This window comes from Populus nigra, chromosome 17, assembly GCF_951802175.1.
Source record: "Populus nigra chromosome 17, ddPopNigr1.1, whole genome shotgun sequence".
NCBI lineage: Eukaryota > Viridiplantae > Streptophyta > Magnoliopsida > Malpighiales > Salicaceae > Populus > Populus nigra.
This window is the reverse complement of record NC_084868.1, coordinates 1529114-1542453: the sequence shown is the minus strand read 5'-3', so window position 1 is coordinate 1542453 and position 13340 is coordinate 1529114. Positions and strand designations below refer to the sequence as shown.

General features: G+C 29.7%; 2 protein-coding genes across 3 annotated transcripts; both read right to left on the bottom strand.

Annotated features, from left to right (window-relative positions):
• Window positions 1-3994: 3994 nt before the first annotated feature.
• On the bottom strand, window positions 3995-5572 carry LOC133676878 (uncharacterized). Its single transcript, XM_062098657.1, has 3 exons — window positions 5214-5572; window positions 4453-4653; window positions 3995-4293 (listed from the first exon to the last, which is right to left on the bottom strand). The coding sequence occupies exons 1-3, from the start codon at window positions 5325-5327 to the stop codon at window positions 4258-4260; spliced, it is 351 nt and encodes a 116-aa protein (XP_061954641.1). The 5' UTR covers window positions 5328-5572; the 3' UTR covers window positions 3995-4257.
• Window positions 5573-8519: 2947 nt separating this feature from the next.
• LOC133677031 (uncharacterized) lies at window positions 8520-10202 on the bottom strand. 2 transcript variants are annotated; one of them, XM_062098862.1, is made up of 3 exons: window positions 10009-10202; window positions 9318-9518; window positions 8520-8991 (listed from the first exon to the last, which is right to left on the bottom strand). In XM_062098862.1, the coding sequence occupies exons 1-3, from the start codon at window positions 10096-10098 to the stop codon at window positions 8956-8958; spliced, it is 327 nt and encodes a 108-aa protein (XP_061954846.1). In that variant the 5' UTR covers window positions 10099-10202; the 3' UTR covers window positions 8520-8955. The 2 variants fall into 2 exon arrangements, with proteins under 2 accessions (XP_061954846.1, XP_061954844.1); XM_062098860.1 differs by having other exon boundaries at window positions 9988-10196.
• Window positions 10203-13340: the final 3138 nt, after the last annotated feature.

Below are 13340 nucleotides of genomic sequence, written 5' to 3'. Positions count from 1 at the left end.
TTGGTGAAATGACTGAAGGACCCTTATTGTATAGAAGTGCTTTTTATTTTTTTATTTTTCATTTTTAACTCAATTGGTGTTTGGTGCCCTTCACCTCCTAATATTAAAAAATATTGAAAAACAAAAATTTATGCCTTTTGAATATAATTTTAAAACTCAGCCTGAGATTAGGTAGGTCAGTTCAAGATTTAACCACCTCAGGGCTAGTGCTGGATTTTAAAAAACATAGAGGAAGGTAACACCTCGGATGATTTGGTTAAAAATTTGAGTTGGTTTAGTAATTTAATTGATTTGGTTAAAAACCAAGATGGATAAAAAAATTAAAAAACTGATTAAACTGAGAAAACTGGAAAAAAATAACCGAAAAAACCAAACCGTGAAAAAAAACTGATTAAACCAATAAAATTTTGAAAAAACCAACCGGTTTGGTTTTAATTTTATAAGCCTTAAACTGAAAAAACCAAATCGAACCAAATCCAAATTGAAAAAACAAAAAAAAAAACCGAGCCAAAACTGAAAAACAGAACCAAACCAAAAAAAACTAAGCTAAACTAATTTGAATTAATTTTTATTTTAAAAATTAAATCAAATTGAAACCGGTCAATTTAAAGTTTGAACAATTGATGCAAATTTGTCAAGCATAAGTAAGAGCAATTTTTTTTTTTAGAAGTGCTAAGCTTTTGCTACCATTTAATTATTAGTCATCCATTACAAGTATAATTATTTAAGTGATACAGGGCTCTGACTATGAATTAAATAAGTTAATTCAAATAATTTTTTTTAAAAATTAAAATAATATTATTTTAATTTTTTAAAATAAATAGATTTAGACCAAGAATTAAGCTAATTCAGATTTATAACCAATTCATACCTAATCCTTATTATTTTGAAACCTAACTAAAACTAGGTCTCGACATAGTTTTCAGATTCGGCTCGATTCAAGACCTGGGTTCCGGATTTTGACCCGGTCACTGGGTCGTCCGGGTCAATTCTTTTTTTTTTTTAAATTAAAACGATATTGTTTTAGTAGAAAATAAACAAAAGTTAACAAGTTGCAACCGGGTTTTTGACCGGATCAACCGGGTCACACCAAGTTTTTCTTTCCTCTATTTTTCTTCAACCTGACTCAATTCCAGTCCTGGATCAACCCGTCAACCCAAGCCGAGTTTCAAAACTATGGGTCTCGTGATTACCCACCAGCATAGAATGAGTTTAATACCCAAGATTACAAGGGAGGTAATATTTATTTAATACGAAATTAATCAATGTAGAGAAGGCATGGAATTGAAAGAATGAAACTGTCAGTCCTATATCTATAAACCCTATGGGGAGATCATAATTTACTGCCGACACAAATTGTAGCATTTACAAGCCTCATCCGGCACAAGAGGGGCCTGCTTTGATATTCCATTATAAGCTGTAAAATATTTTCAAAACCTTCGGATCTTTATATGAGGGGCCTGCTTTGATATTTCTTTACATGCTGTCTGGAATTTTTTAAATTGAATTTAGCTATGGAGTTAATCAATTTTTGTATTTAAATTTTTTAAAAAATATTAATTTGAACTTCAAATAAAATTCAAGTAAAAAAAATAGATAAAAACACTATAAATCAACTCCTCTCCAAATTAACACTCAAAATAATATTTGAAAAATACCCATCATCAACTATTTGCCAATCTATTTATTTTGTTTATGTTTTTCCTATATATTTGGAGCCATGAAGAGATATATTTGTTATTTAAACTCAAACAACGCACCCAAGTCCAGGTGTTGGGTGTGAGCTCGGGCATCACACCCAAGCCTACACTTAGTGCCCTTTGGGCTTGGGTAGCTCGCTTGAGCTTAGGTGCTAAGTGAGTGCCCAACATTCCGTGGGCTTGGACAACACCTTCGACCCTAGGTGTGAATTGACACCCAATACTTTTTGGGCTTGGATATTATTTCAAAATGAACATCTTGCAAGCTTGGGTAACGTGCCGAAATAAACACTTATATTATAATAATATTGATTATTTAATTATTTCTATATTATAAAAATAATTATGGTAAGTTTCAATCTCTATTTTTCTTCTAATGATAAAGGTAAAATGTTTCAAGTTATTTTTTTTACCTTCAATTATATTAAGTTATTTAATAATGGTTTTATTTTTATTTTACTTTATGGGCTATAAACAACATATATAGAGGGGGGGTATTGGCTAGACTACTTTTTTTTAGCTAGAATATTACATTACAATTACAATTATAGTTAAAATAAATAAAAGGCTTAATCATTTATTGTATGCACACTCACATTTTGGATTCATATAAAAAATAATCATTTTATCCTTACCAACAAAAAACTTATACTTAGTATGAGGGGTAAAATAGTCTTTTCCAAGAGATTAAATTGTCAATGCAAATTCCATAGGGACACCTAAGTCTTTTCACTTTTAAGTTGTACAATAAAATTACTAAAATACTTTTAAAAACTAAATTAATTGAACTTGAGAGTGGAGGGCTTTTTCAGACATTTCAATTGTTTTGCATAATAAAATCCCCAAATTACCCTTAAACTTAAATTTTCTTAAAGTTACGGTCAAGGTTATTTTTCATCATTTCATATAAGTTTTTTTTGCAATTGACAAGCTGTTTTAAGGATATTTAGATCTTTTAATAAAAATAAAATATTATTTAAAATAAAAATGGTTGGCATATGGGTGTGGGAGGTGCCCATGCACTTTGAGAGGTGCGTACAACGTCTCCTAGTAGTCAAACATCACATTCAGGAGAGACATTCAGAGCATCTTGCCCCCCATTAAGGTGATGCGGTGTGTGTCAACACCCCTTCACGGTGGAGCTCTGACGATGTTTTTTCTCCTCCCCTTCTTTTCTCTCTCCTCGACTTCTAAAAACACACTGACCTTGCAAAAACTCAAAAAAATTATCATCTATTGATTTTATTAAATTTGATCCTTAGTCTTTTAATTGTATGAAATTTGATTTATATGTTTTTTAATTTCATCTTTGACATTTTATTTTTATATCAAATCTAGTTCTTATTCTTTTTATTGTTAATTGTTTTTTCTTATACTTTTCTTGGTTGAGATTTTTTTAATTTCATCCAAGATAAATTTATAGTTTAATTAAGAAGATTTTTTTTATGTAATATAAAAGGTATCATGAATTTGAATCTTACCCATTAACATTCAAGATGATGGTTAACCTATACAAATTTTTAAGTTTAAAAAGATTTTGCATGAGAATATATATTAAAAGATAATATATAATTAATTAATAGAGTTTATCTAACAATTCAAACTTTTATATCCAAATTTTTTTAAAAAGTGCAAATATATAATCTAGCACCGCACCAATGTTTTGCAAGTTTTTGAATTTTTTTTTAAATTAAAATTTTAAATATTTTTGTATCGTTTTAATGTATTGATGTAAAAAATAAATTTTAAAAAATAAAAAATATTATTTTAATATATTTCTAAACAAAAATACTTTAAAAAATAACCTTCATTCCTATACCAAACACCTCCAATAGTCAATTGAGACCACTCTTTTAAAACCTAACTGATAACCTGAGTGATTTAAAATCTAGGTTTAAAATAAATTTTAATAAAAATAAAAAGAGAATTAACTCAGTATGGCTAATAGAAAATAAGTTTCAACCGTAATAATTAGGCCTAAAGGTAAAATTCAAATCACGTTTAAAATTAAACCTATGATGGGAGGCTTCCTAAAAAAAAGGAAAGTACATGGACTAGCGACATGTTGCTGCCGACACAATTTGCGGCATTGACAAGCCTCATGCAGCACAAAAGCAGCCTCCTTCGAAATCATACGCAAGATTCCCAATCAGATTTCATCCTTCCAAAAGAAATGGAAAGCATCATCTCTGGTTTGCATGTCAATTTGTTGAAAGCTAAAATGGGGATGCCAACCCAAGTGAATTATGTCTTAAGCAAGCTCACCTCAAATATTCTCGATAAAAATCGCAAAATAATCAGAAAATAATACAACAATAATATATAGATTTCAATCCCAAAAACAAATCATGTGCCATAGGCACACCATAGTACAACACTAATGTCGACCAAATGTCAAGCCAACATGAGATTTCCCCATTAAAAAGGGACTCCACATGAAAATAAAATCAAATAAAATCTATTTTATCGAAGCCAAGCTTCTACAAGAGGAGAAAACCTAGACACATCGTATTGAATAATGTAGGAGACTTCAAGCTTGGGGGCAAGATCGCTGGCTTTAGAAGGTGGAACCATTCCATCCAAAGTGGGTACCCTGCAAAATAGAGAACATATCAGCATCATCGACGGTGGCAGCAAGAGCCATATAAAATTAATGGCTGCTAAAATTCTAGCAGGAGGAATGCAGTGCTACGAAATATGTGTGCATGGCAACAATCCATGTTCTTGACAGTTAAAAGTTGAGATGGCTTGCCTGACAGTCATAGAATTTAAGGAAGATTCGTGACTTGGGAATGCACAGCTTTGTCTCCAGAATTTCTGCAATTGCAGCACTGAGATTCTTGTTCACCTCAGGGCTAAGACCACCGATGGACACCAGCTCACCAAAAGCTGCTGGCTCCTGAGATCCTCCTAATGAAATGGGTATGGATCCCCTCAATACAATCATCACATCCTGCATGAAAACACACATGAAAATGGTTGAGCAAAGGCAGATCCAATCTCCAAAATATGACATCAAAAGACAGCATGAAAATAGCAGAAAGGAAAAAAAGATTTGCCCAGAATACAATATGGATTCCAGTGATTTTAATTAAAATCATAAATAAACCCCAAATTCATAAGACTCCACCAAGAAATCAAGCCTGATCACACCTATACATCCAAGAAATCTTTCTATGTCCTTAAATATTGTTTTTCACAACTGAAATAATGAATAAAAATTCACAACATGTTTTTTGAGAAAAAGACAGATCTTTATTTCAGACAAAAAAAAAAATAAAAAAAACACCAGAGAGAAGTATTTTAGGATGTCCAAAATCTTCGAAGTCTCAAAATACCAAAAAGAAAAGAAAATAAACAAAATCTATATTACATATAGAGCCAGCCACATGATCACTGAAAAGTCCAAAAGATCACGAAGGGAATTGAAAACACAAATAATTTAAAGAACTTTATATAGATTGCTTGAAAATAATAATAATTAAAAAAAAGGGGGCTGAGAACAAGACTTACGGCCTCGGTTTTGCCTGCAATGATCTTGGCAAGTTTAGCGGTGGCTTCAGATTGGATAGCAGAGACATCAACGCCATCAAGGCTGACGTTTGTGGAAATGTTCAAGGCTGGCATCTTCTCTATCAAAAAAAATACAAAATCCCTTTATCTCTTTGCTGTTATGGCTGCCAATCAAAGTAATACAAGCCTCTGTTTCCTGCTTTTATCTTGGTTTTGTTATTCTGTATCCACCATTTATATAGAGGTGCATGGTCATACCTTGTTTGGTCAAAGGGGGCGGTTAGCTGAGATATTATTGGCTCCTAGAGAGGTAGTCGTTTACAATTCTTTTCCAAGATGGCAAACACTGAGGGATGCGAGACTGTTCTAGAGAACAACTTTGGTTTTTATTCATATCATGTTGCGTCTCTCTCTTTTCTTTTTTTCTTCTTTTTTTAATCTACGCCCACCTTACTCCATTTTCTTTTCTTTTTATTTTTCTTTTTTTTTCGACAGGTCATTTTATGTGCGGTAGACGACTTGTAGTATCATGCATAATTTAGAGTTTTTTAACCCTAAAATCCTATTTCTAATTTGTTTTCATATAAAAATAGCCTCTAATATTTCTAAAAATAAAAATTAAATGAACAAAGTTTAAGGATTCTATTCTAATTTTTCTGACATAGTTAGTGAATAATACCACCTTTATTGAATTTTACTCGAAAAAACAAACCAATTGCCATCAAAATATTTCACCTATTTTTGTAGCAATAATGAATAATCTATTTAATTACTTGACTCCACTTGGTTTTTTAATTTCTCTTTTTTTTGTATTATATATATAGGAGGATTATGTACTTCCCTTTTTAACAACTCGTGGCTTGTAAAAATATCCTTGAGGGAAAATAATCTCTCCCTCTCCCTTTTTTTATTGAACCAAATTATATTAAATTATAAAATTATTATCAATTAATTTTTTTTAAAAAAACCCTTTAAGAAAAAAATCAATTCTCTGAGTAAGAATTGTAAATGTTAATTAGGTACAATAAAAAAGCTATATTTTCATTATTTTTAAGAAGTGGATTGTTTTTTCACCCATTAGTATTAAATTATATATTTCTCAATTTTTTTAGGAACGGACGGGTTGGATATCGACTTTTCAAGCCAATTTGATGAAGACACGGCTCCACTTATAAATGAAGACAATACGCTTGAAGCCACTTTTGAATTGGGATTTAATTCGCTTGATGAAGCATATGCCTTTTTCATTTTGCAATATTATATCTATTTTAGGAATGTGATTGTGATTATGACTGTTTTTTAAAATATTTTTTATATTAAAATATATAAAAAAATATTTTTTATTTTTTAAAAATTATTTTTAAAATCAACGCATCAAAACAATCTAAAATATATAAAAAAATTAATTTTTAATAAAAAAAATTAATTTTTTTAAAAACACGAGTACAACCGCATTTTCAAATACTCTCATTTGATTTGGCACTTCAAAGTTTGCTAATTGTCACTCAAAAATATCTACTGAATTTCTTGGTGCAAATCTTGCAATTCCAAGAGTTTTTTTAAATATAAAGTGTAGATTTTGTTTATGACATTTTTGAGAAAAAATTCCGAAAATGATTGGACAAGTCTTGGAGGGAAGAATAATTTGCGTATAGTTTTTGGAAAAAAATTTGCAAGCAATTGGTGCCTACTTTCATGAAAAAGAAAATCTTTGGAGCTAAGTCTACAATTCATTGATCTAAAAATATAAATTCTCATTTTTTGGGATAAACATGTGTTAAAAATGAAAACATCTAAGTAGTTTCTAGAGAAGCACCAGAAAGAGAAAAGAAAGTCTTTCCTCCTGATTTTAACATGGCATGGGAATCCATCTTTGAAGAGCGTGTTTCACAATGTGATTGCGAGTGTTTTTCAAATAATTTTTCGTGTTAAAATGCATATTAATGATGTTTTTTTTATTTTTTTAAAATTATTTTTGATATCAGCACATCAAAACGATCCAAAACATACAAATCATATTAAATTTCAGCTAAAAAAAAATTTAAATTTTTTAAAAATACAGTCGCAGCTACATTCCCAAACATTGCTGAAGTCTGCATGACCTTTTCGAAAAACAGTTGTTAGGTGTGTCAAGTGTGTTTTTTTGTGTGGTGTAGTTGATTTTTTTAAAGAATATTTATTTATATTTTAAATTAATTTTTTAAAATTTTTTAATTCTTTTAATAAGATGATATCAAAAATTAATTTTAACAAATAAAAAATATTATTTTAATATATTTTTAAATAAAAAATACTTGAAAAAACAATATATAAAAAAAAACACTGTTAAAAGACTTTAAGAGATTCAACCAAAAGAAAATACAGTGACATAACTTTGTTTAGAGTTTGGGATTTTGCATTTAAAGATCTGGTGGACCTAAATTGTTTATTTCTCCAATAAGTTCACCTCAAACTTGCCCAATGGGTTTTACTCGGAAAACCCACCACCTATAATCAAGCCTTGCCTGGATTTCAATTTAAACAAAAGATGAAATTGGCTAGTCTAAATTCGATTAACATGAAAAGTTAACTATGATTCTGTTAATCTAATCCATATTTTAGTATTTTTTTTTAAAATAAAATAATATTATATTAATAAAAAATAATTAACTCGAGTTGATTTATGAAAGGTTTAGATTCCAACCCTTTTTTGGTCGGATTTCAAATCTGTTACATTAATAAAAGCTAATAAAAGTTGAAGGGCAGGCATTATTTATATTAACAGTGAATCTCCTGCCAATTTTTTTTTAAATATTTTTTTCAATTGTATTTTTTTACTATCACCTTAAATTCACAATAATTTTTATTTTAGTTTAAAAATTTATTTTGTTTATTTTTTAGTTATTGACTTAAAAAGAGGTAAGAGAAAATTATGAAAAAAAAAAATTAATTATCATAATACTAATAACAAAAATGATCAAATTTAGTGTGTACTAGTTCTATTCAATAAAGAAAGTTTAATTGTGGTGAGTATTAAGTTCTGTTTTTATTTTTTATGTTCAATTGATTTTGGTTTTTTTTTTAATGATTTTAAAGTTAATATGTGAATTAAAAAGATTTTTATAGTATTTATTAGATATTTTAAGATGAAAAATAGTTGGAAATTAATTATCAACCGAAAATTTATATTTCACAATTTTCCAACCACCAAATAATAGCCGAATTTTAAGCTGTCGTCTGCGACAATTCGCCTCATTTATTTTTATAAAAAAAAAATTACACAAGTTCAAAAAATACTTAGTCCAACCTGTAGCGCTGCAAAAGAAGTAAAATAGTAATAACCAAAATAAATAACCAAAATAAATGTCACCAAGACTCAAACCTGCTTCACCAAAGAAAGCAACTACATATACATCCAATCGTTAGGCTACACCTGTTATATAAACACCCTTTCATTACTAGTAAAAGAAAAATCGGTTTTGGCTAATTAGCTAAAAACAATCTGAATACAATTTCTCAGAAAGCAAGGCCAAAGCACTCCAAAGAACATTGCTCATAAGCTGACAATGGTTCAACAACAGCAGATATTCACTCCCAGATCATGTGCCGTGAGCACCATGATGCTTATAAGGATGGATATCTGTAGCCTGTAGATTCTGTACAGCTTAACAAGGCTAAGTTTCTGTAATAACAGAACACCAAGGGCGCATATCTTATTGGATCTCTGACATTAATTCGAAGACAACAAAGAACGAAGCTGGATTTAGAAGGTGGAACCATTCCACCCAAAGTGGGTGCCCTGCAAAATAAAGCACATATCAGTATCATTGATAGTGGCAACAAGAACCACACAAAATGGCTGCTAATGAGGACACAATCTGAGAAATAAGTATAGGTTGAACCCTAAGGCACGTTTAATTTAACTTCATAACTATGCTCACAGTTTAAAGGAAAAAAAAAGGATTGATTTACAGGATTTGATGCGGATATCAAGCATGCAAACATCATGCATATTCTTGGCTATGAAAGGCCTGAACAAACAGAAAGAAAGAATGCAATATGAAGAAAAATGTACATTGCAATTATCCACGTTCTCGATGACAGTTAAGAGTTGAGATGGCTTGCCTGAGAATCATAGAATTTAAGGAAGAGCCGTGACTTGGGTACTGACAACTTCTTCTCCAGAATTGATGCAACTACAGAGCTCAGAGTCTTGTTCACATCAGGGCTAAGGCCACCAATAGATACCAACTCCCCATAAGCTGCTGGCTCCTCAGTTCCTCCTAATGAAATTGGAATTGATCCCTTCAATACAATCATCACATACTGCAAGACAACAAACATAAATTAGTCAAGAACGCACATTCTATAGCTAGAATTCACCAAACAAATTAATAACTGACAAGAAAAAACTAACAAAGCACAGAAAGGAGGTTGGAAGTCGAGGTGTAAAGAACATAATTCTTGTCCAATGTATTGATAAATGAGTAAAGAAATCACTGTAATGTAGCAAAATCTATTTCAATTTTCTAATGGTACAGGCCATAGTAAACAACATCACAACTCAGGCGAACATAACCATAGCTATCCATATCAGAATTGAATAATCCAGATCCCAGTGCTGTGGATTCTTCATCAAGTGATGTTAGATTCATAAAAAAAAAAATTAAAAAACCAAACTTCTAAGATCCAACCAAGACATCAACCAAATTTTAAGTGATCAGTAAAACTAACAATCCTACCAGACAACACCTGCCAGACAAATTTTTCAGATCAAATATAAAACAACACTTACTTTCTCAGGTTTGCCGATAACCTTGGCAACTTCAGAGGTTGCTTCTGAGAGGATGGAGGAGGTGTCAACTCCATCAAGGCTGACGTTTGTGGAGATGATCAAAGCAGGCATCTTCACTCTCTATGTATATAAAATTTTTTCTGTGTTTTTGGTGTCTCTCTTCGCTATAATTGTTACAGCTGCCAATAAAATAAAGAGGGGAAAGCTTACCAAACTTCATTGTATCTTGGCTTTACCGTATCCACCATTAATAAATGGCAAAGGAAATGCTAGTTACCATACAGCCCTTAGTTGAGTGGCTGGATATTATTGTGGAAAAAAATAAAAAAAAATGGCTACGCTTTTTGGTCAATTTGATATTGCTGGGCGGGGACCACAGCATTCCCACCTTGTCCGAATAATTTTGAGTTCAGACCTCAATGTTAGAAAACAATAAAAGAAGAGAAAAAAGAAAAATTATCTTTTGATTTCACAATTCATGGACTTTTTGGCATCGGATTAACCGAGACTCTCAAGTTCCATGTGTTGAATTCATGAATTGAACTTTGAGGGTTAACCTCGTAGTTAAAAATTATGGTTTCTTATTTTATTTTTTTATTAAAAATATCATTTTAAAAATTTATTAAATTTATCTATATGTATTATATTGACATAGATATATATTTTTAAAATTAATTGAGAAAAATATATTTTTGATTAATATATAGATTATTCTGATAATATCTCTTACTATGAAATAAAAAGTTTATGAATTCAAGATTTCTTGATTCAATGGTATTATTGAATATATTTGATTGTTTCGCTTTAAATAAAAGTTTTGAGATTTATTTATTTAGTTTTCAAGATTTTAATCCAAATTGGCATTTGCTTTATATTCTTTTCAGGTGACATCATATATAGTCAATTTAAAAGAAAATTTGTATTTTGAAGTAGTAAATTTAGTGATTTTATCCGAGGAAGTGTCCTGCTATTGTATTAGTCAAATTTAAAAGATAAAAATGGTTATGAGATTTCATGACATGACCACTATTTTTATCCTTGCTCTTTATTGAGCTTCTTAGCCTTTCTTTTAATCGTTGGTGTTCTTAGAGAAGGGCTTGTAAGAGAAGGCTGTGTTTGTTTTTTATTAGTTTTTGTGATTGTAGTGAAATAAAAACAGGAAGATATTTAATAATAAATTAAATTGTGTTTTGCACTATAGGTCTACTAAAAAATTAAATTTAAAAATTAGTTTTTGTACAGCAGTTTTTATATATTTTTTAACTGAGTTTTATAAAATTCTATTTATTTTTATGTTTCAAAAATGTTTTTAAAAAAATTTTAAATTTTTTTTCTTTACTTTAAATTGATATATTTTTAGTGTTTTCAGATCATTTTGATATGTTGATATCAAAAATAATAAAAAAAACAAACACACTCTAAATCAATTTATTGGTTTATAGATGATGAAAATTTGTGATGGGTGTTTTTTTTTTGCGACTTTTATTTTCTTTCATCTAGATTTTTTCCACCATGTATCACGCTGCATCTTCTACTGTTGTTCACTGCCTTTACTCTAGTGTTTTCAGGCAGTCATGGTGGCTTCATTTGTGATGTACGTTGAAACATTTTATTTCTATGTTGATTAATTCTGTTTACTTGATGTCCATTTTGAGTGATTTCGGTTTCTTTCCTATGTAACTTTTTGTTAGTTGTTTGAAAATTAAATAAATTTTGATCTGATTATTAGATTAAGTTGAAAATTTACTAGAAATTTTCAAAGGTTCTGTTTTATATACGGTTAAAATTTAAAGTCCATCGACTATTGAGAAGGTCTTGAAATAAAATCCAGAAAATATCGTGAGGTAATTGCATTATTTTTCTAATTGATTTATATTTTTTTTTCTATTTAGAATAGTATTCTTTTATTATTTTTCCAGACTTGTTTAGAAAGTCTTTTTACCTATTATAAACAGAGTTATTTAATTAGTTTTTATTTGATTTTTTTATAGATTTTGATTTTAGAATAATATTGCTTGTGTGTGAGAGATATTCTTGTATTTTTTGGTTATTTAAAGAATCTATTTAACTTATCAAAGAACAACTATCTTTATAGTGTTTTCCTTATACTTTCCATTCATAAATTGATATTCATTGGGTGGGGGTTCATTGCAATAATATTGGTGTTTAGATTCAAGTAATCTCTGTGTTACATTCCTATCAAACCTGACTCTTTAGCTTTTCGGGATTTGTCTTTCTTGCATGTGGGTTGTGTAAACATGTAATTACGAGGTTTGAATTAATTGGTATAAGAGCTTGACTCCTCTTATCAGATTATATCCTTTTACGTGTTGAAACTCATTATTTCCAATCTTCATCTATTCCTTTTGAATTGTGGCAACAACTACACTTACAAAAAAAAAAGTCATTTTGTTTTGTTAGTGTCTTTACATATATCAATAACAAAAAAAATTAAGAAAAAAGAAGGTCGATTAAACAAAGACATTATTGATATTCTTGTAGAAATTACAAAAAGTGAAATTGGATAAAACCACATTGAAATTATTTGAAAATTTATATTCTGACTATTTAGAGTCTAATGGCACTATCATAAAATTTGAAATCAATTGGACATCATTTGGTTGAGATTCCAGATTCAAGTTTAGTTTGCATAAAACATGTTTGATTTGTATCAACTATTGAAACTTGCTTTGCTACTGTTGAAATTGATTTATGTAGTATACTAAAGTATTTTTTTGGGATATTTGGGTGTCAATCAAGTCATTTTCATAATATCTACTTTTGATTTTTTTTCATGTCTTAAAAAACATTTATATCTCATTCAAATTCGCTTGCTACTCATGAAATTGTAATTGTAGTCTTGTTTTTGCTTATTTCCATATATTTCTTGCTTCTTGGGTCAATTATATTTATTTGGATTACGCTACTAAGCTGTTCTCTTTGGTTGTGTTAATTTCGGTTTTGTAAGAGCCAAAAACAAGGTGAGATGAGAGAAAAAAGATGCAGCAAAAATATTATAGTGAAAAACCTATAATTTATATGAAACATAAGAGGTGTGAGGATATTTTTTATACTTACAACCTTTTTACATATTCAAAATGTCTGAAGAAAAGGGAGATACACCACCTTTTATGGAGAATAACAACTTGAAACTTCAGATTTAAGGTCTAGCAGAGATGTTAGAGAGGTTTAACTTGATGGTTAGTAATGTGCAAAAGAGGTTTGATAGGGTAAAGAGGCGAGACAACAATAATAATGGATACAAAAATAGGGTTGATCAGATGAGTAACCATGATAGGAGACTTGAACGACATGCAAACCATAACTTGGATGATTTTGAGGATGGGGATGAT

Bases quoted from the DNA above. Each gene is read 5' to 3' on its own strand.
- LOC133676878 (XM_062098657.1), bottom strand. From the start codon at position 5,327: ATGCCAGCCTTGAACATTTCCACAAACGTCAGCCTTGATGGCGTTGAT. The intron at 4,654-5,213 runs GTAAGTCTTGTT...GTTTTCATGCAG, and splicing joins TTGCAGGCAAAACCGAGGCC to GATGTGATGATTGTATTGAG. The intron at 4,294-4,452 runs GCAAGCCATCTC...TCTATTTTGCAG, and splicing joins TTAAATTCTATGACTGTCAG to GGTACCCACTTTGGATGGAA.
- LOC133677031 (XM_062098860.1), bottom strand. From the start codon at position 10,098: ATGCCTGCTTTGATCATCTCCACAAACGTCAGCCTTGATGGAGTTGAC. The intron at 9,519-9,987 runs GTAAGTGTTGTT...GTTGTCTTGCAG, and splicing joins TTATCGGCAAACCTGAGAAA to TATGTGATGATTGTATTGAA. The intron at 8,992-9,317 runs GCAAGCCATCTC...TTTATTTTGCAG, and splicing joins TTAAATTCTATGATTCTCAG to GGCACCCACTTTGGGTGGAA.